The sequence below is a fragment of the Asterias amurensis genome, chromosome 1 (assembly GCF_032118995.1).
Source record: "Asterias amurensis chromosome 1, ASM3211899v1".
Lineage (NCBI taxonomy): Eukaryota > Metazoa > Echinodermata > Asteroidea > Forcipulatida > Asteriidae > Asterias > Asterias amurensis.
This window is the reverse complement of record NC_092648.1, coordinates 3,183,186-3,204,587: the sequence shown is the minus strand read 5'-3', so window position 1 is coordinate 3,204,587 and position 21,402 is coordinate 3,183,186. Positions and strand designations below refer to the sequence as shown.

The 21,402-nt window shown below is 39.7% G+C and overlaps 2 protein-coding genes across 3 annotated transcripts; both read left to right on the top strand.

Moving 5' to 3' along the window:
• Nucleotides 1-710: 710 nt before the first annotated feature.
• LOC139939356 (uncharacterized) lies at nucleotides 711-12,210 on the top strand. The gene is made up of 9 exons (XM_071935168.1): nucleotides 711-862; nucleotides 1,822-1,976; nucleotides 2,651-2,727; nucleotides 3,382-3,510; nucleotides 4,667-4,744; nucleotides 6,822-6,915; nucleotides 8,888-8,964; nucleotides 9,432-9,583; nucleotides 10,534-12,210. The coding sequence occupies exons 1-9, from the start codon at nucleotides 778-780 to the stop codon at nucleotides 11,415-11,417; spliced, it is 1,731 nt and encodes a 576-aa protein (XP_071791269.1). The 5' UTR covers nucleotides 711-777; the 3' UTR covers nucleotides 11,418-12,210.
• Nucleotides 12,211-17,066: 4,856 nt separating this feature from the next.
• On the top strand, nucleotides 17,067-21,061 carry LOC139942197 (cyclic AMP-dependent transcription factor ATF-3-like). Of its 2 annotated transcripts, none has more exons than XM_071938970.1 (4): nucleotides 17,067-17,142; nucleotides 18,836-19,116; nucleotides 19,708-19,815; nucleotides 20,894-21,061. In XM_071938970.1, the coding sequence occupies exons 2-4, from the start codon at nucleotides 18,856-18,858 to the stop codon at nucleotides 21,059-21,061; spliced, it is 537 nt and encodes a 178-aa protein (XP_071795071.1). In that variant the 5' UTR covers nucleotides 17,067-17,142; nucleotides 18,836-18,855. The 2 variants fall into 2 exon arrangements, with proteins under 2 accessions (XP_071795071.1, XP_071795079.1); XM_071938978.1 differs by having other exon boundaries at nucleotides 17,080-17,142; nucleotides 18,839-19,116.
• Nucleotides 21,062-21,402: the final 341 nt, after the last annotated feature.

The window sequence follows — 21,402 nt, the reverse complement described above, 5'->3', positions numbered from 1 at the left end:
TGGGTACTGGGTATACAATGGAAACAAACGAAGACAGCCCAATGTTCATGGGAAAAGCAAGGTTTCTTCCCAGTGCTTCTGTCATAAAAGATGGGAAATAGCTGGATTCACTCTTGCTTGGTCTGGTCTTATGTTGGGGGGGGGGATAAGAAAATTTGGAGAGGGCTGTATATCTTCAGCTGTCGCACTGTAGCATGCATACCTTAAGATTAATCCTAAGTTAGGACGAGTAAAGTTACTAGTCCTAACGACGAGTAAAGTTACTATTCCTAACTCGAGATAGGATTGATCCTAGCGTTACGTGAAATCGGCTGCAGATCCCCTAAGATGTTTATATTGTAAATGTTTTCTCTTCTTGTATACTCTTATCAAAAGTGGCTATGTAGCCTTCTTCAGGTAGACCTTGCATAACAAAATGTTCCAAACTTTCCAAAAACTACTTCGTTTTAATTGTTTATTGATTCATCTTTTCAACAGTTGATGTTTTTCCATAATTCTGAGTTGTATAATAGATTTGATATTAGAGCACCATAAAAACAACATTTTGTGATGGGTAATGATTCCCAAATAAGACCTGTATATTTTCCTTCCAGAGATTGTTTGGCAACCCCCCCCCCCCCCATTTGCACCAACCAGACACGCCCACCCCTTCTCTGTCTTGCCTATAGAGGGCGCTACGTTTAAAACGTGAAATTCGGCCCTGTGCTACACCCAGACGTTATCGTCTGTTGATTAAACGTGCTCAACGATCGCGACCAATCTACAAGTAAAAACAAGATGTCAGCCTCCATGTGGAACCGATGTGAAGTGTCTCCGCCACCTATTGCAAGCTGTTCCTACGATTGCTACGAAGTTGAAGAAGGTGTGTAAAGCTAGTTTGAATCTCAATAAGATAACTATTTCATCTAGTGCAGTAGAAGTATGAATTATGACGCCTTACTGCTAAATTTACATGCGTTTTTGCTTGTTCGAAATTTGGTCATGGACGTACGACAACGAAGACGTTGTTTGGTCATCTCGCCCCCTAGCAAGCTCGCCCCAACAATGTCGCCCCCCCCCCCCCGCCCTCTCCCTGCAAAGTCGCCCTATAGCTAGCAAAGCAAAAATAAAGTCGGCCCTAGCAAAGTGAGTCGCCCCAGCCAAGATTTTAATTTTTTATTTAATTTAGTTTGGAAAATATTGTCCTTTTCCTTCCTCCATCCATGCTGGCTTGGAGCAAACTCTAAATGGAACAAACACATCATTGTTTGTAGATTTCAGAATTAAATTAACATATTTTGTTTGAATTGATTTTAAAAAAAAATGGTTTTAAAATTAATATTATTATTAGTCTTACTCTTAGTAGTAAATTAGTAGTTATGGTACGGTATTGTACGGTATTGTACACAATTTCCAGCCCCATTCCTTCAAAATCCTATGTTTAGCAATTGGATATTCAGCGTTATTAAAGACACTAGACACTAATTGTTAATTGGCAAAGACAAGTCTTTTCACTTGGTGTATCTCAACATATGCACAAGCACAAATTAACAAACCTGTGAAAATTTGAGCTCAATTGGTCATCAAAGTTGCAAGGTAACTCTGAAAGAAATAATACCCTTGTCACACAAAGTTATTATGAGGTCTCGAAATCAAATTCGTGGAAAATAACTTCTTTTTCAAAAACTACGACACTTCAGAGGGAGCTGTTCTCACAATATTTTGTACTATCAACCTCTCCCCATTAATCATTACCAATTGAGGTTTTATGATGATAGTTAATTTAAGTAATTACCAATAGTGTCCACTGCCTTTAATACTAAATATGTTTTTTGTTCACAGATGATGTGGGTAGACTGAAGACAGCTTTGCAGGCATTACAAGTGTCTTATTCTGTTGGAATACGTCTCTCTAGTGAGGAATACACCTTGAACAGATTGTTGTACAAAGTCAATAATCAACAAAGACAATGGAGGTGGCACCAGATGATGAAAAAGGTGAGTAAAACAGCCACAGCTTCTGTAGCCTTTGGTTAAAAAAAGCTCTTGTTGTATTAGATAGGGCCCAATTTCATAAAGCCTGTTAGCACAAAAACTTGCTGAGCAAGAACAAGCATACAACCCAGAATACCAAACAGTTACCATTGCTTTGACCACTGGTACCCTACTAATTTCTTGCTTAGGAAAACAAAATTGCCAAGCAGTATTTTCTGCTTGTTACATCTTTATGAAAAAGGGCCCTGCCGTCGATTTCACCAAACTCTTCATAACTTAGGATTAATCTTATTCTTAGGACTTAGGACCGGTTGTGAATGAGCTCATGTTTTTTAGTGTTGGTACCAGACAAGGGCCTAATTTCATGGCTCTGCTTATAAATGACCACCACATTCCGCTCGCTGTGCAACCGCCAAATTTTTGTGCTAGCTGTGTAAGTAAATGATGCCTAGTAAAACTGGAGTACACACACGTAAGCAGAAGTTCCCTGCTAACCTGAGAAATACACTTCATGTTTCCCTGCTTTCGCTAAGTGCTGACTCTTTGCTTTCAGGTAGCAGAGCCATGGGCCCAGAGCAACATCTCAAGTAAGATCACTGTGATTCTTGTTATTATAGAATTAAAGTTATCCATAAAGTTATTCATAAGCTCTGATTTTTATCATTTTTACTCGATAGATCCAAAAGTGTTTGATCAAACTCCAATCCACACTTCCTGTCAAATTTATCGAAGATGCCGTCTGCTGTTGTCAAATGTAAGTGATGAAAACAGTTTCTGACTTTTATGAATATTTTTTATACTGTATTTACTATTTACGGTTGCTATGGTTTAACCTGAGATGCCAGAGGAGTTCCCTGGAACATTCCATTTTCCCAAGGCGAAGTTGAGAGAAATGGAATGCCCCGAGGATCACTTTAAACGAAGTGGACACTATTGGTAATTACTGGAAATAAATATTAGCATAAAAACTTACTTGGTAACAAGCAATAGAGAGCTGTCGAAAGTGTAAAACATTGTGAGAAATGGCACCTTTTGAGAGAGAGATAACTTCTCACTCGAGTAATAAATGACTTCAGCTGAAGCCTTTTACCAGGCATCTGAAAGCACTCAAAGTAATGCAACAAGGGTGGTTTTTCTTTCAATATTCTCTTGCAAATTCGATGACCAATTGAGCCAAAATGTTCACAGATTTTTTTATTTTACAAATGCTAGTTGAACATCAAGTGAGAATACTAGTCTTTGACAATACCAATGGTGTCCACTGCTTTGAGAGAACAACCTATTGATTCAACTTGGTATAAAACTCTCGGGTTTAATCACATATGGACTTGACCAATAACCATTTGAGTCTTGAAGTTGTGCAGCAAAATTTGAAATAAATGTCTGTTTTGTTTGACCTCCCCTTTAGTACTCATGATGAGAGAAGTTCTACCATCCGGCTCCCATCTCGTCAGATGCTGGAGTACATTCTCATCAAGTTAATGGGCCAGGCTAAACTCTGTGTATACATCCTCAATATGGCAGAGTCTGTCTATGTGTATCCTTATTCAACATATTCCAGCAGGCCAATTCCATAGCACTTCTTAAAGCCAGTGAACACTATTGGAAAATGTCAAAGACCAGACTTCTCACTTGCTGTATCTCAACATATGCATAAAATAACAAACCTGTGAACATTTGAGCTGGATTAGTCTTCGGAGTTGCGAGATAACTATGAAAGAAAAAAACACCCTGGTCACACGAAGTTGTGTGCTTTCAGATGCTTGATTTCGAGCCCTTAAATTCTAAACTTGAGGTCTCCAAATCAAATTCGTGGAAAATTACTTTTTTCTTGAAAACTACATTACTTCAGAGGGAGCCGTTTCTCACAATGTCTTATACCATCAACAGCTCCCCATCACTCGTTACCAAGTAAGGTTTTATGCTAATAATTATTTTGATTAATTTAATAGTGTCCACTGCCTTTAACTATAGCAGAAAAAAATGAGAACACAGTATTGTCATCTAAAATGTTTCATTTGAACAAAACACTAAGAGAAGATGAATCTATTCTGTTATTTGCACAATTGAAAGATATTTGTGAGACTATAACTCAACATTTGAACATCATTCAGTTAAAGGGAAGGTACACTCAAAACAAATTATTAACTTAAAAACTGACTTGGTAACGAGCATTGGAGAGCTGTTGATAGTATAAAACGTTGTGGGAAACGACTCCCTCTGAAGTAACGTAGTTTTTGAGAAAGAGGTAATTTCTCACTAAAATAATAAAAGACCTCTAGCTAGAAGTCTTTTATTCTTACCTGAAAGCACACAAATTCGTCCATCAAGGGTGTTTTTTCTTTTGTCATTTTCTCGCAACTTCGATGACCAATTGAGCCCAAATTTTCACAGGCTTGTCATTTTATGCTTAAGATGGGATATACCAAGTGAGAAGACTGGTCTTTGACAATTACCAATAGTGTACCTTCCCTTTAATGGTAAGTCCAGTTGTTGTGATTAAAGCAATACCAATGTTATATTATACCAGGATGATGGATGTTGAATTGAGGAAAAACCACAACCCCTGGACTTGTCCTGTCTTGGGTTATACTAGCCCGACACTGAAACCACTGGCATCAACCCGATGGTCCAGTGTAAAATTCTTCAAGTTTAGTATCAAATGTACTACTACCCTTAACCATACCATGTAGATTTGCTGTTCAGAATATCACATGTGGGCAATTCCTGGGACAAAACATGATCTACTCGTCCATAGTGAGCAGAGTATGGTAAGTTCTGATCAAAACCAGCATTGGCTTCTAATTTTAACATTTAACAGGGATGAGATTGATCAGACTTTTGGCTGAATTCAGACTTTTTATGTCGGCCTGGTGAAGAAAATCAGACAATATTTGTTTCCACAAATCAAGAAATCCTGCTCATTGGTCTACTTCTCTAGTGCTTTGGATACTGTTTCCAAAAGCTCCTTGGAATCTATAACCCCCAGGGGAAATTGCATCATTTCAACATACCTTTGAATTTGTATCCAAGTTTCACACATTTTTGTAAGTAATGACTCTCACCCCTGATTTAAAGGGGCACGTTGCCTTTAAATCTCTCAACATTATTGCTGTTTGGAATTACTATTTATGATTTTGAAGAGTTATTCATTCACTCAAAATGAACAGTTTGTTTGTTAAATAGTAAGTAATGATAAATATGCATCTGGAAGAACAACCAGCGGAACATACTGTCCACCATATGTGGAGTGAAAAAATACTTTATAAAAAAAATACACTTTTGAAGGTTTATTTATGTGAGTCATATACCTTTTATAGCCCATAGCGCCGGATGCAATGTGCCCCTTTGAATGTTGGGTCTGCTTCAAACAACAAGAGCAGGAGCTTTAATTACTTAGTAGAGTAGATTTGAAAGCATCCCAAAGTCTTGGAAGTGTCGTGGCCGAGCGGTTAAGATCACCGAATTCAAACTCTGGTGTTTCTGATCAGCAGAGTGTGGGTTCGAATCCACAGCCGTGACACTTGTGTCCTTAAGCAAGACACCTAACCATTGCTTCGTCCTTCGGATGGGACATAAAGCCATTGGTCCCATGTGTTGTGTAACGCATGTAAAAGAACCCAGTGCACTCATTGAAAAGATAAGGGGTCTGCCCCGCTGTTCCTGGCTGTGGCTGCTTTATGCGCCGTAGCACCTTGTAAACCCTTATAAAGTGCTAACTAATTGGGTCTCAAAATTCATCACTGCAATAACCTATCTTTCTGAAAGTTTGTATGTACTCAGCGCCTTGAGTACATTGTTTGGTAGATACGTGCGCTATATAAGACTTTGTTATTATTATTGGATAAGCAGACTTTTAAGCAGATTAGTTGTCATCCCTCAAAGTTGCTGTCTTAGTTTTGGATATCCATGGCCAAATGTCATAGCCTTAAGCATAAAAACTTGCTAAGAACAGACAAATTGTGCTTAACAGAAACAGGTTACCATCCATAACTTCATATGGTTGACATTGATCCAACTGGTGCCTGACCCATTTTTTGCACAGCATAGAAATTTGCTAAGCATTTATTAAATTGGGCCCAGGTCTCCAGCTAGCTCTTGAACTCACAAGGTTCTACCTCGGCTTTAGTTTTCCAGGGTCCTACTGAGGTTGTTGACTTCAAGGTCTCTAGCTAGTTTATCTGGGGGGGGGGGTCTATCTCAGTGTTGCACTTCCAGGTCTCTTGTTTCAGACGTTCATATCATATCCAGATTGTCTGGTTCCCAGCCTCAGTGCGCGACATTGGTGTCTAGACACTAGACACTGGCAAGCGCCAAACACTTCTTCACCAAAGTACCCTGCACTTTTTTGATGTTATAACACCCCTGCTACGAGACTAAAGGCACTGGACACTACTGGTTGTTACTTAAAAAGAATTGTAGCTTAAAAACCTCTTTGATAACGAGCAATGGAGAGCTGTTGATAGTATGAAACATTGTGAAAAAGTAATGTAGTTTTTGAGAAAGAGGTAATTTTTCACTGTTGAATCTGAGAAAGACTTTCGGCCAGATTTTCACAGGTTTGTTATTTTGTTCATGTACATAAGTTGGGATACACCAAGTCAGAATACTGGTGGAAAATTACTTCTTTCTCGAAAACTATGTCACTTCAGAGGGAGCCGTTTCTCACAATGTTTTATACCATCAACCTCTTCCCATTACTCGTCACCAAGTAAGGTTTTATGTTAGAAATATTTTGAGTAATAACCAATAGTGTCTACTGCCTTTAATTATACTCGAGAGTGGAGTAACCAGCTGGAGTGTTGGTGGCTGGATGGCCTTAATAGTAGAAGTGGTTCCTTCCTGTAGGGTAATGATGCGCTCCATGCTGAAGGACATGACCTCCTGGTACTCACACCTCCTACCCTGGATGGACAAACTCAAGGCTACACTAATGCAATGGGTCAGTATAAAGTATATATCAGCCTTAGGAAACAAGGGCCCTAATTTCATTGTAATACTTAAAGGCAGTGGACACTATTGGTAATTACTCAAAATAATTATTAGCATAAAACATTACTTGGTAACGAGTAATGGGGAGCTGTTGATAGTATAAAACATTGTCAGGCGGCTCTCTCTGAAGTAACGCAGTTTTCGAGAAAGAAGTATTTTTCCACGAATTTGGTTTTGAGACCTGAAATTTATAATTTGAGGTCTCGAAATCAAGCATCTGAAAGCACACAACCTCGTGTGACAAGGGTGTTTTTCCTTTCATTATTATCTCGCAACTTCAATGACCAATCAAGCTAAAAATTTCGCAGGTTTGTTATTTTATGCATATGTTGAGATACAACACGTGAGAAAACTGGTCTTTGACAATTACCAATAGTGTCCACTGTCTTTAAGCCCTGTTCGGAATGGACTTAATTTGGTTAAACTCACCAAGCCAGTTGTGCATACCACGCACACCCATTATTAGAACTGCACCAACATGCGCTACGAAACGCAACATTGGATGGTATTACGAGGACATGTTCCACATGGGCATAGTATGCAAGCTTGGCGGATGTCCTGCACTACTAATGTAATGTGTCATCAGTGGGAAGGCTCTATTGTCTGCTTGCTAAAGTGTTGTTAAGCACTCAAATCCATTAGCTTACAAAATAATCAACAAAGCTGATGATATATTTTTGTCACTAATTGTACAATCACTCTTTTGCTTGTTAAGTTGACGAGAGAGCTGACTCGTTTACAACAGGTGACCCAAGGTCACCTGTTCGAGTCAGTTCAACTGTTCGAAGGTCACCTGGTCAAGTGACCTGAGGTCAGTGCGAGTCACCTGTAGTTGATGATTCAAGTCAAGTTTGAGTGTGACTCAAAATTGACTCAAAGTTACTCAATTGGTAAGCAGTGACTAGAGTGATTGCTCACAACTTGAGTCATTTCAAGCACAGTGCATTGTCTTCGTAAAAATTTTCTCACGGTCTGTGGATGATGTCATGGTGCCTAGACTATACTAGACTGACCTCAAATAGACCTAGAAACTAAACCTGGATATTTCCTGCACCTCAAATAGAACCTGGGTATTTCCTGCACTGGCAGGCTTACTTCTGTGTTGTTATATATAAAGTTAACCTCCACTTGACACCAATTCAACTTTAAGATAGTGTACCCTCAGACCAGGGCCCAATTTTATAGATTTGCTTCAGCACAAAAAAGTAGCTAAGCATAAAAAAATGATGCTTACTAGAATAAAGATACCAGCCAAAATAAGTTGTCCACATTTCTGTGACTGGTGACTGGTATCTTGCTTTCTTTTGCCAAGCACAAGATGATTTTGAAGTAGTATTTTCTGTTTGAAGATTTTGTTGTTGTTGAAATCTTCAAGCCCAATGATATTTATGATTCTGGGGTGTCGTGGCCGAGCGGATAAGAGCCAGAACTTAAGCTCTGGTGTTTCTGATCAGCAGAGTGTGGGGTGGAATCCCGGTCGTGACACCTGTGTCCATGAACAAGACACTATACTATTATTGTTTCTCTCCACTCACGGGTAAATGCACAAAATAACAAACCTGTGAAGATTTGAACTCAATTGGTAGTCAAAATTGCGAGATTATAATGGAAGAAAAAACACCCTAGTCACACAAAGTTGTGTGCTTTCAGATGCTTGATTTCGGGACCTCAAAATCTAATTCTGAAGTCTGGAAATCAAATTCAAATATTTTAGTGGAAAATTACTTCTTGCTCGAAAACTATGTTACTTCAGAGGGAGCCGTTTCTCACAATGTTTGAAACTATCAACAGCTCTGCATTGCTTGTTTCCAAGTAAGATTTTATGCTAACATATATTTTGAGTAATTACCAATTGTGTCCAGTGCCATTAACTAAAAACAGCAACTTATCCCTCTTCATGTTTTTTTTCCTGCTATCGATAGATGACAACGGAAGACGCGTTTCCCCCAAGTTTACTGTTATGGTTAAAGCCGGACTATGACCCTGCGAGATACGATATGTAAGTATTTCTGATTTTTTTGTATTTCATTTGTACTTATTTATTCTGGTTGTGCAAAAAAGCGAACTTAATCCATTGGCATGTACATAGCCAAGAACCCAATTGGGTCTCAAAATTCATCACTGCAATAACCTGTCTTTCTGAAAGTTTATATAAACTCAGCGCCTTGAGTACCTTGTTTGGTAGATACGTGCGCTCTCTAAGACTTTGATATTATTATTATTAATGGAGAGAAGACGAGGAAGAAGTTTCAGTTTTAAATGTGGGAGGAAGTATAATTCCAGGGAAAAACCCTGGAGTCGGGTAGGGACTGAAACCCAATCCACATAGTGCCCCTAGTGGGAATTGAACCGGGGTCCCAGAGGTGGAAGGCGAGGTAAGACACCACTTCACCAACCTGACCCAACCAGTACCAACTTTATGACTCATAAAAGTAACACATTTTGCATGATTATCCACATTCTCAGAAAGCAACCTTCGAAGAAAAAACCCTCCACTTTGTTGGACAGCATGTTTGCTGATCAAGCTGATGGCAAGGCATTGAAGAACGAGACTGAGGAAAAAGAACATAGCCTGGAGGAGTCTCTGACAACCAAGGAACCTGTATTGGACCTTGGAGGTAAGGAAAAACCAGGCTTTATGTTTAAATCTGTTTTGGATGCCCTCAGAAAAACAATAAAAAGGCATTGTCAAATTATGGAGACCAGCAACATAGGGCTCAGTTGGTAGCGTGCGTAGAGTTATATATAAGAATTAGAGGGTGCACAAACGCGACGGGACCGCAAGGAGACACGTGCGCCATTTTGTAAGATGAAGCTTGTACGCGCGTTGACTGTGAAATACATGTCGTGTGTGTTGATAAACACACGCTATGCGATGCTGTTTTGTCAAATTACAAAATGCCCGCATGCCGGGCCGCGTATATAGGGCAGTAGATCCTGTAATTCTTGTATACAACTTTTTGGTCGCGTGCCAGCATGTCATATGTATAGGTGTCATGGCCAAGGTGTTAAGAGCATCATATTCTTGTGTCTGAGTCTTCAGGATGTGTGTTCGAATCCTGGTCATGACACTTGTGTCCTTGAGCAAGACACTAAACCATAGTTGCTTCTCTCCACCCAGGGGTGAATGGGTAACTGTGAGGGCAGAGATGGTTTTTGTGATTGATTTAGCTTAGTGTGCTACATATTTGGCAGCACAGGCTGTATACATCAAAGAGATAGTTTATGGAATTAAATAAAATGGCCCAGTGACCAGGGGTAATAATGTTGAAGGGCCTTGAGTATCACTGAGTGATGGACCTGAGCGCTATATAAGAAGCCACTACTATTATTAATATGTCACAGGTTCAAGTCCTGCTGTAAAAACAGTTTCTTTGTTCAACACAAAATTGTTTCTTAAAATTACCCCAGTTTGTTTCCTTTGGTTTATTACTTGAAGTAAATTTCATTTCAACTTCATTTGAGGGAAGTTGACTGAGGAGAGAAGAAAAGAAGGATACAAATTTACGTCTTATCAATTTTGAATCGAGTATTCATATTTACAATTGTTATGTTTGTTGAACTGCAGAGCCAGTGGCATTAGATGAGGTTGCTCAGAAGAGGTCAAAGGTCAAATTGAAGAGGAAGCGATCAGAGAGCCGTATTGTTGGAGAGCCTGCGACAAATCTATCTCGGCTAGAGGAAGAAACAATTGCTGTGGACGCCAATGGAATGTACCCACCACGTGTTCAGTTAGAGGATGATGCTGATGAGAGATCTGCAGAAACAGAGCAGACGTTAAGTTACAAATATGAAGACACAAGAGATGCTCATCCTAAGAAAAAGAGAAAAAGATTTGAAAAGCGTGAAAATGAAACGACCATTGTTGAGGAGGATGAAACATCTGTACCGGTCGGGAAGAGACTTAAGAAACTCCTGACGCATGGTCTCAAGAAGAAATTGAAAGAAACATTACGCAAGAAAAAAAGAGAAACTGCTGTGACAGAGCAGATGGTAGATTGTGAATCTGAAGACATGGGAGATGCTCATTCTAAGAAAAAGAGGAAAAGATTTGAAAACTTGAGGGACAAATTCAGATTGACAAAGAAAAAGAAGAATAGAGAAGGTCTTAGTCAAGATGTTAAACAAACTGAAAGGCAAGCAAACAAAGAATCTGTAAAGCAACAGAACCATCAGAAGCTGGTTCTTGAAAAACTAAAGAAGAAGAGTAAAGGATTGATCAGTAAAGAAGTGCAGGAACTAGACTCGTCACCATCAAGGACAGTTAATGCACAGTGGGGCGGGATCAGCCAAGATGCACCTCCCGGAGGCAGTGGTGTTTTGGAGAAAGGATACAAGACAAAGAAAGTGAAAGCATCCACCCTGGTGTGTGAACTTGACAAGATAAGTGAAACCAAGTCGCTAACAAGTCGGACCTCGGATATTGACGACATATTTGCCTGTTTGGAATGAGAGAATACTGGTATGATAAGACTTTGATGCAATTTTTATTGACCTGTGAAATGTGCAATATTTGTGCAGGTCCAGTCCCGAAGGAGTGGGTTAAATCTGATTTGAAAAGGAAGAACATACCAGTCTTATTATAGTTACAAATACTCAAATATCTGCCCACAACGTGGCGTCTGTGTAACAGTAAACATAAATGTAATAAATAAAGTAATTATACCGAAGTCTTATATAGCACACGTATCTACCAAACAAGGTACTCAAGGCGCTGAGTATATACAAACTTTCAGAAAGATAGGTTATTGCAGTGATGAGTTCTGAGACCCAATTATGTAGCACCTTATAAGGTGATACGGCGCATATAGCAGCCACAGCCAGGAACACCGGAGCGAACCCCTTCTCTTTTCGATAAGTGCACTGGGTTCTTTCACATGCGTTACACAACACGTGGGACCAACGGCTCTACGTGCAATTCGAAGGATAAAGCAATGGGTAAATAGCTTGCTTTTAAAGGACACAAGTGTCACAGCTGGGGATTCGAACCAACACATGTGTGGGGCTGTTTTGATTAAGTTGGGATCCCGACACTACTTCATTGTTTAGTTTTTTAATTATCTGCCACTTGGCTTTGGCAGATTGTTTCTTGCAATAATGTAAACGAAAACTTGTAACTTGATTGAATCTATGAAAATATGAATTTGAACTTTAAATCTAAATGTTCGCATAAAACCCACAAAGAAATGGATCTAGCATCTTAAAAGGAAAAGGATACTCTGTTGAATTTTTGTAATCAAGTAGATATTTACAATAAAAGTAACCTGTGAAAATTTCTTTTCAAAAAGATGATATATGTATGTATATCTTTTTTGAGATATCGCAGTTCCGTCCAAATAAAAAGTCTCTTAGAAATCAACAAAAGTTAGGTCTTAGCCTAAACTTATGTTGAATGTAACGAAAAGTTAAAACGGATCAAGAAAAAGGTCATAGTCCGTGAATAATTGTCACAAATTTTGTTACCTGACCGTCAATATTTGTTTTCCCATGGTAGAAATGTGTAAGATTTGTTGCCCTTCTTTGATGTATGTAATCATAAAAGAAATGCTGCTCATGTACTAATAGACTGGTCCCCTGTCCTTAGGATAAGGACATGTATTGGCTTTATGTATACACATATACGTCAGATTTAACTGCGAATCTCCAGAACCATGAACGCCATGTAAAATGATGCAAGGGCAAAGGTGATTATGTACGTGGGCTCAACGGCAGATCTCTGGCGTTTTTTTAATGTATGTATGCATACAAGAAATGCTATCGCCCTGATAGACTGGTCCCCTGTCCTTAGGATAAGGACATGTGTTTGCTTTATACATGTATGTACACATGTACAGTGTAAACACATGTGCATGTACGTCTGTTTTAACTGCGAATCTCCAGATGAACGCCATGTGAAATGATGCGAGGGCAAAGGTGTTTATGTACGTGGGCTCAACGGCAGATCTGTGGCGTATTTCACTAGCCTCGAAGTGTGACGTCAGACGGTTGTTGCACTGTCTAGTTCGGCTCTTGACTATTTTTTGTATCATTAGATATAGTGTAATGAAACCAAGGATGCCTCATAAGTAAAGTCAATCACAAAAGCCCCAAGCCTGAGGAAACCTGTTTGCGAAAGTATAAACGAAGAGGAGTACGAATCATGATACAGTTATACCATAAAGGACCACTCAATGGTTATACCGACGGTGTGTGTTTGGCTACCAGTTTATGGCACTCGGTGCCAAGAAATTAATCACTTACTTTTAGTTGTTACATGAATGACAAGTCAGTGATGACAAAAAAAACGTCTGCTGTAAACGATGACACACACAAACAGAAAAGTTTTCCCCGCCTTCCAAACTAAAACATCTCGTTGCCATAACACTTAACCCATCCCCATTATTTCACATTAAGTGTAGGCGCCATTGTTTGCACAACCCTCCCAAGGTTGAACCCTCCCATAGGCGTATATTATCCGGTCACGTGTCTTTCGTCCAATCAGGGAACGCCTTTCATGCTGAGATACTTTCGATAGCGCGGTTATGGAGGGATGTACCCTTTTCCGGTCTACTGGTATCCTGTAAATGAAAACGGTTGTTTACTACAAAGTTTTTACTAAAAATATAAATGAAAGATGTTGGGAAATGCGTCAATTGATGAGCATGTTATGATTCACCCCAAAAATAGACCACACTAGCCCAATTCTGTTTGGCTGAGGTGCGCCGTTGCACACTCGGGCAAGAATTACATTGCACTACTTTTAGGCTGTGTTCACCCCCGTCGTGTAGACGCCATTCATGTATATTTCTTGCAGTTCTTGTCCATGTTGTTCCTGTATAAACCCTGATGTCATCTCCATCTCAATCTTCTTCTCTGTCTACCTCTTTTCTTTCCCCTGTCCCGGTGGTTGTCAATCCATAATTCTTGTTGTCCATCTGTTGTCATTTCTTCGGGTAGTGTGTCCAGCCCACCTCCATTTTAGCCTGGTTCATTGTCCTAACACTGCACAACTCTTTGCTTATTAGAGATACCACATTGTTGTTATGTTACTGGAGTCACGGTGTTGACATTTTTTTTAGTGTGTCTCTCCTGATGGAGTCTCAGCTTGATTAACGATGATGTGTGTACACCATTAGTCCATTTGTTCAAGTTCTCTTGTTTTACCCCACTCTCTTAATGTAAAAGAGTGAAAATTTTCACTCTCTTGTCCGCGTGGTGTCAGTTTCGTTTTTTTTGGGAGTGAAAGTCAATCTGTGTCACTCTTTTTGAGTGAAATCTGAACAAACTTCACACTAAATCGAGTTGAAAGTACCCGTCTTTCACTCTTTAAAGAGTTGTACGCCATGGCTCTTTGCAATAGTGGTATGGCGGAAACGAGTGGTTTTTTCACTCTTTTACATTAAGAGAGCAAAGATACGTGATATAATATAATATAATAATATTAAGTCTTATATCTACCAGCAAGGTACTCAAGGCGCTTAGTATATAATATACATTTTTACAGAAAGAGAGGTTATTGAAGTTATGATTTCTGAGACCTAATTATGTAGCACTTAGTTGCTAAGGCGCATACAGCAGCCACAGCCAGGAACACCGGGGCAAACCCCTTCTCTTTTCGATAAAGTGCACTCTGTGGACGAAGCATTAATGTTTTAGTGTCTTGCTTATGAGGACACAAGTGTCACGACTGGGACTCGAACTTAACCCACAATCCGATGCAATTGTTGCATCATTTAGACCGATAGGCCTACATTGAAGGCCGAAAGTACTGGCGCTAAACACACATCGGTGTTTAAACTAAATATATATATAATTTTTTATTCTCGATGCAAATTTTAAATCTATTAAACCATTGTTGTACCCGCTGCTAAAACATAGGATTCGAACTGCCTCTAAGCTAATCTCGGTGGTCAAGTTCGTATGACACTGCTCTAGAAATAGAATTGCAAAGGTCGTTGGTTCGAATCCCACCCGAGTAATATGCCTGGGTTTTTTTTCACAACTCGGGAAAGTACTGAGTACATGTATACAGTGATAACACACATGAATTTTGTGTAAGGGTGAACAAAACAAAATAAATATCTTTATCCGCGATGCAAACTTAACATCTATTGTGGTTTATATTGATATCTATTTAAAAAGGCCGAAATGTTCGTGTTTGAATATACACCTTGGGTGGATTTCACAAAGGTAGTCCTAACTTAGGACTAGTCCTAGGCAAGGCTAAGAGATAGGACCAGTCCTAAGTTAGGATGAGTTACTGGTCCTAACTTAGGACTGGTCCTATCTCTTAGTATTGCCTAGGACTAGTCCTAAGTTAGGACTACCTTTGTGAAATCCACCCGATCGTCTTTTTTCTGCCTTAGACATCAACAAATGTTTACAAAACAAGCTGTCATTTGGTTTACTGTTACTCCCTTGTTTATTTATTTATTTGGATTTCTGTTTATTGTTTACTTTGGAGGAAAGAAACATCCCACGATTTGGAATCTGGTTACGCCGCGAAGAGCTGATACGCGCAGGCCTGCGGTCGTTAGGCCTAATTAAATTTCCTGGAAGCCATTTTTTTTTTCCGGGTTTGAAAATATGACGTTCCACCATTTCCGTATTTTTGTTAGGATTGCATTAAGCCTCACAAACGAAACGTCATGCCTTTAACTTTTTGTTTTGCATTTATACAATAGTTACCTTTTGGTTGTTGGTAGTTGTTTGCGACAGGAGTTCTATTTTCTCAATCAGTATTTCGTAGGATGTTTTTGTTTGTAACGTTATTGTGGAGTTTTAATAACTGACACTCGTTGACTTTCACTTGCGGTAATTTTGTATGACCACCGAAGTTGTTTTAAAAAACGTGCATACATTTCGTATGAAACATTTGCTGAGATGTTTTTTTCTTCAATCATCTGAGCGAAACCCTCAACCATGATTCAAACGTTTTGAGCATGTGCTCCTGTGTGTTAACACAAATTAAAATATCGTTTTCGCTCTTCGTCTGTTAAGTTCAAGAAAGAAAGTTACTTCACTTCACTCCAGCCGATTATTCAAAACACAAAGCGAAGAAAAAACTCTCTTAAAGGGAACTGGACTTATTTGGCAAAGACCAGTCTTCTCACTCGGAGTACCCCTTCATATGCATGAAATAACTAACCTGTGAACATTGGCTCAATTGGTCATCAAAGTTGCAAGAAAATAATGAATGCAAAAACACCCTTGTGTGCTTTCACACGCCTGAGAAAGGCTTCAGGCGTGAAGTCTTTCTGAGATTTTTTATGTCAGTGAGAAATTATCTCTTTCTCAAAAACTATACGTCAGAGGGAGTCGTTTCTCACAGTGTCTTATCAACAGTTCTCCGTTGCTCGTTTTTTATACAAATAGTCCTAACTTAGGCCTATGTCCTAGGAGTTAATCAAAACTTAAGGCTGGTCCCAAGTTAGGAGGAGTCACTCGTCCTAACTCGAGATACCACTTTGTGAAATCCATCCCAGTGTCTTTTAACTGGTATCCAAGTCAAAATGCATGAAGTTATAGACGTAGAGATGGGAAAGATATTGTTTGACCTGTATGAACCCTAGACTTGGTTCAAGTCCCGTTCTCGTGACGTGTGAGAGGTCCCTCATAAGCATGCGCCTATAGCAAACAACCCGTATAGTGCGAGCTCGCCGTCAAAATCATGGTCCCGAGAATAGCATTGGAAATGCAGATCATCATAAGTTTTCTTGCGATGGCACGAAATCGATACTTGACTCAAGTCTATATGAACCCCGGATACAGTCAGCCACTGTTGAGTTTAGAGACAACGAACTTTACTGGCTTGAACACTTTGCCAATATTAAAATTTCACTTCAAGCAACACTCATCAACGTGCCAAGTCATGTGAGGCTTTGTCATCGCAAAAACAAAAGACAACCCCGGCTGTTGTTGCTGTTTAAAATTCATTGCGGTTCATTTTTTTGGGGGGACACCAATTTTGAAGAAAAAAAAACCTGTGAGGGAATCCCGGAAGGATGCGTTAGTCACATCTATCAGAGGACAATCCCCAAACCGCAGAACTGAGTCACTGTACCACAGATTCCAAGCAAATATAAACAGGAGGCAAATCCTGAACCCTGGCAGAACTTTAGAACTCGGACAGTGGGACGCTTCGGTTTGGAGAAGAGATCAACTTGAGCGGAACTTCCAGCTGCACTTTTTTAAATTGGTAAGTTGATTGTTATTATGGTATAAAAGGAATAGGTATAGGCTTATATATTGCAACATTAATTCAGGATACCATGCACTTGTGTTTAATAGTGACTACTTGTCAAGTTTTCGAACTTCGTACCCAATTGCCTTCCTCCATGTTCGTATTATGCATAACTTTCTAAACGCTAGTCTAGCTAAAACTTGGCGAAATGTTATACAGTTATGGACACTTCGTAATTGCTCAAACAATTCATAGCATACAAAATTGCTTGGTGAGAAACGTCTCCCTCTGAAGTAACGTTGTTTTTGAGAAAGGGGTATTTTCTCACACATAATATAATACTTAAGCTGAAGCCTTTTATTGTGCATATCTGAAAGTACACAAAGTTGTGCAACAAGGGTGTTTTTTCTTTCATTTCTCTTGCAACTCCGATGACCATTGAGCTAAAATGTTCACATTTTTTTTATTTTTTGCATATGATGGGATACACCAATTGAGAATACTGGTCTTGACAATTGCCAAACGTGTCCAGTGCCTTCAAAAAGATACCAAAAACAGAATCAAAATTTACACCATATTATGATGTTAAAATGCCATCAAATCCTTCAAATACAATTACATTGGTGATAACACCGTGTGGTGTTGAATCTCTCCGGTTTATGTGACAACACCAATGCTGTCGAATTCTAACACCCCGTGTTTTTTTTTGCAGTGTAGGCTTTAATAAGCAATTTCAGATTTGTCATTTACAAACAAAACGTATTGGTTTGGGAAGTTATTGCATTCGAAAGAACAACAGATCGATTCTGCAGGTTGCATTCAGGGCCAGGTAGCGGGTTACACAAAGTTCGGCAAACGTGAACTCGCACACTGATGCCAATGTAGACCTTGTCTTTACCCGCAAGGATGAAGGCATGTACTGGTCTTAAAATCCAACTGATTTCATTGGATCCATAAACGTGCAGTGACGTAGAAGTTGTCCATATCTGCGTTTTGATTGGTCCAAGTTGATCTCACACACTGATGTCAATGTAGATCGGTCCTTTGAACAGGTACTTGCTTTTTAGAATCAGTGATCAAATTGGATCTGAACATTTTATTGGATAATTGGCAGTGACGTAAGCATTCTGTATCTGTGTTTTGATTGGTCCGCCGAGGTGACGTTTGGCAGCAACACTTGCGGTCGTCTGCTCATGATGAATCTAGGTGAAAGGTGAAAATGATGATCTACGCTAGGGGCCACTCTCTGGCGTTATTCACGCGTCTCGGATCGTCAGATGTTCTGTCTAATGTCAATGTACCTTTATAATGATGCTCTCTACATGCTATTGTCTATTTCCGGAATCCAAAAACCCTTAATATGTTTTGCAGAAGTGATTTGTTTAACATGGCCCCGGGAGGTCACTTAAAGGTTTGTGTAGTCTTCATTGCCGACACTGTTTTTTGTATACTAGTCCTCGGTAGAGGGCGCGGCATCAACTGTTTTGGAGACTGACTCGGAGGGACTGTTAAGTCTATGAACTTAGCTCGATCATTTTGATCTAGATGTTTGTGTGATACAGATATCTCTGCTCCAATAATTCATGTTAAACAATTATTATTTGTTAAAAAAAGATTCGTAAAAAATAATGAGTGTACACTTTCATCAACAAAGTGCACTTTCATCAACAAAGTGACGTCAAACAAATCATGTTTAATTTTCTTTCAGGAGATAGCATTGAAACTAACATGGAGCGAATTGTCATGCCTGGTGACGAGCTTTGGGATCCGGCTGGCGGCTTTGACTTGACCGCTAACGGCTTGCCTACACTCAATAATGGCTTCGACCCCGTGAGCCCGCCACCCCAGCAAACTAACACTGAGACTGATGCGGAGTTCATGCATCGTACAATGTTACGGGAGGAGTTGAGGGTTAATATACTACAGAGGAGATTGCAAAAAGGTCTCGGGGCGGTCCAGCTTGACTGGAGGTTCACCAAGCCTGAAAATGTAAGGAAAAGTGCCGCAACATATAAACAAAAACACACACACCTAAGCACATGTCGTTTTGGTCTTGTTTTGCGTCTACCACCAAAACTCATGACTAATGTTCCCTCTTGAAGTATTATTTTAAAAAGCGGTGGACGTATTATTAACTTATTTAGAATCTAAACCGCACTGCATTTTTAAAAAGGAAGAAACTAAAACAGAGCCAACACTCCCACAAAGAAAATTTACATATGGATGTACCCGAAAGTTTAATATGTTTGTTTTCTGAGTTTTTTCGACGTCAAGATTTTGTTGGTTTCCAAGAGCTACAATCTATTATGTAGAAAACTTCATGTACGTGAACTTTCTGGATGTCTATTTTGATGTCCCACTGCCCCTAATATATGTTGGGAAATGGCATTGGTCTACGTCAAATAAGTGTAAAGGTTGTTTTTTATTTTTGCAAGAAATAAACAAATTCTTTGATCGGACATGCATCAAATTGTTCCAGAGGCCTTTCCTTAAACTTTACCTGGTTACACTATTGATAGAACTTAAATTACAGGGGGAAATCGTTATTTGATATTCTTTTTCGGAATTTGTCTTTTTCAGCTGACACCAGAAGAGGAAGATCGAAGAAAACTTCGCCGAGAGAGGAACAGAGTTGCTGCCTCAAGATGCAGGGAGAAACGACGAGAGAGGACGTATGTTCTTGTCAAGGTGAGTCTAACACCCACAGGCACTCCATGAGTCGCGCCGAACTAAAATCTGAATTAATTACATGAAAAGTTTGACGTCCTCTGAAACAGTTTTAGGAGTGACTGGACGCGCTAGAAGTCGAAAGATCGACGGTTGCATCTGGAGCGACTTCGTTTTAGACGTGAATCATGTCATGGATAGAGCCAATGTAAATGTTATGTTAAGTTTGTCAAGGCTTTGGTGGGGGTATCTGGGACGGGAGACCAGGCAAGCGATTGGTGAAGCCATTCGCTTGGGATCGGGACCCTCCAAGGCACGAAGACATTGAGAAAAGGCTAACCATGGAGGAAGAAAAAGCCTTAGTCTAAGAATTAGCAGTGGTTTCAGCAGCACAATATAAAAAACGATTCGCCACTTCAAGGACAAACTTCTCTACTTTATTTCCAATCTATAATATTGTAATCATAAGTGCACTCAAAATGCTTGGTAAAGCGCTACGAAATGGCCCTGTTTTTTTTTTTCAGGATGCCTGGTGCATCGAAGGACACATTACAATCATAGGGCCTTTTCAAAACCACGGCCTCGGCTTTGGGTTCGGCTTCAGGCTTCGTCCTCTCGTCTGAAGCCCTGAGCGCATACGCAAATGTACGCGCAGTTGTCAAAACAACCGCAGGAGCCGATCCAAAGCCGTGGTTTCGAAAAGGGCCATAGCTAGTTTTATGACTACCCGTCGTTGTGGGTTACCACGAGAAACCGTGAGAAACCGCTAACACGTGACGATTACTACATACATGTAGCCTTTGGAGATACGAGGACACTTTAGAAATGACTGTTTTGTGTGGGTTTTATACAAAGAATGGTGTACAAAGTGGGTTGTGAAAATAATATAAACTACAGTCTTCTCCTTCTCCTGAGGGAGAGCAGAGTCTTCTCCTGAAGACGAGCAGAGTATACTGCTCGAAACGTCGAGACCCAACCGGTTCTTTTCAGAGCCAACACTCACCCTATATAAGAGATTTACACATGGTTATACCCGCAAGTTTTCTATTTGTTTATAGTTTCTTCTTACAGTCTTTATGCTTCACTCTTATCATTGCAGGAGACCGACCAACTTGAAACCAGCAATCAGGAATTAATCCGAGAGATACAACAATTAGAGACGGAGCGCCAGGAACTTCTGGCAATCCTGTCCTCCCATCAGCAGACGTGTGGCTGCAGCCCTCCCGTACTCAACTCTAGTCTCGATGACCTCCACATTGACCCATGAACATAAATCTTCACAATTTTTTTTTTTTTTGTAAAATAATATTTGTAAATTTTGAAACGCAGTTGTGACTGAAACATATCACACTGCAATGATGTATATTAATTTCAACTTGTACAGTTTTTATAAATAAAGAATATGTTTAAGTGTATGTGCACCTTAGCCAGATATTCTGATTATTTCTTTTGTAAATGTAGTTGTGTATCCTATTTTTCACATTATGTGGGGAGGGGGGGGGGGGAGGGGGGAGCGATTCGGAGTTCCAAGTTACGTACCAGCGCAAACGTACCAGCGCTATGAAATGGCAATCGCGCAGTAAGCACAACTTAGGCCGCTAAGCAGCT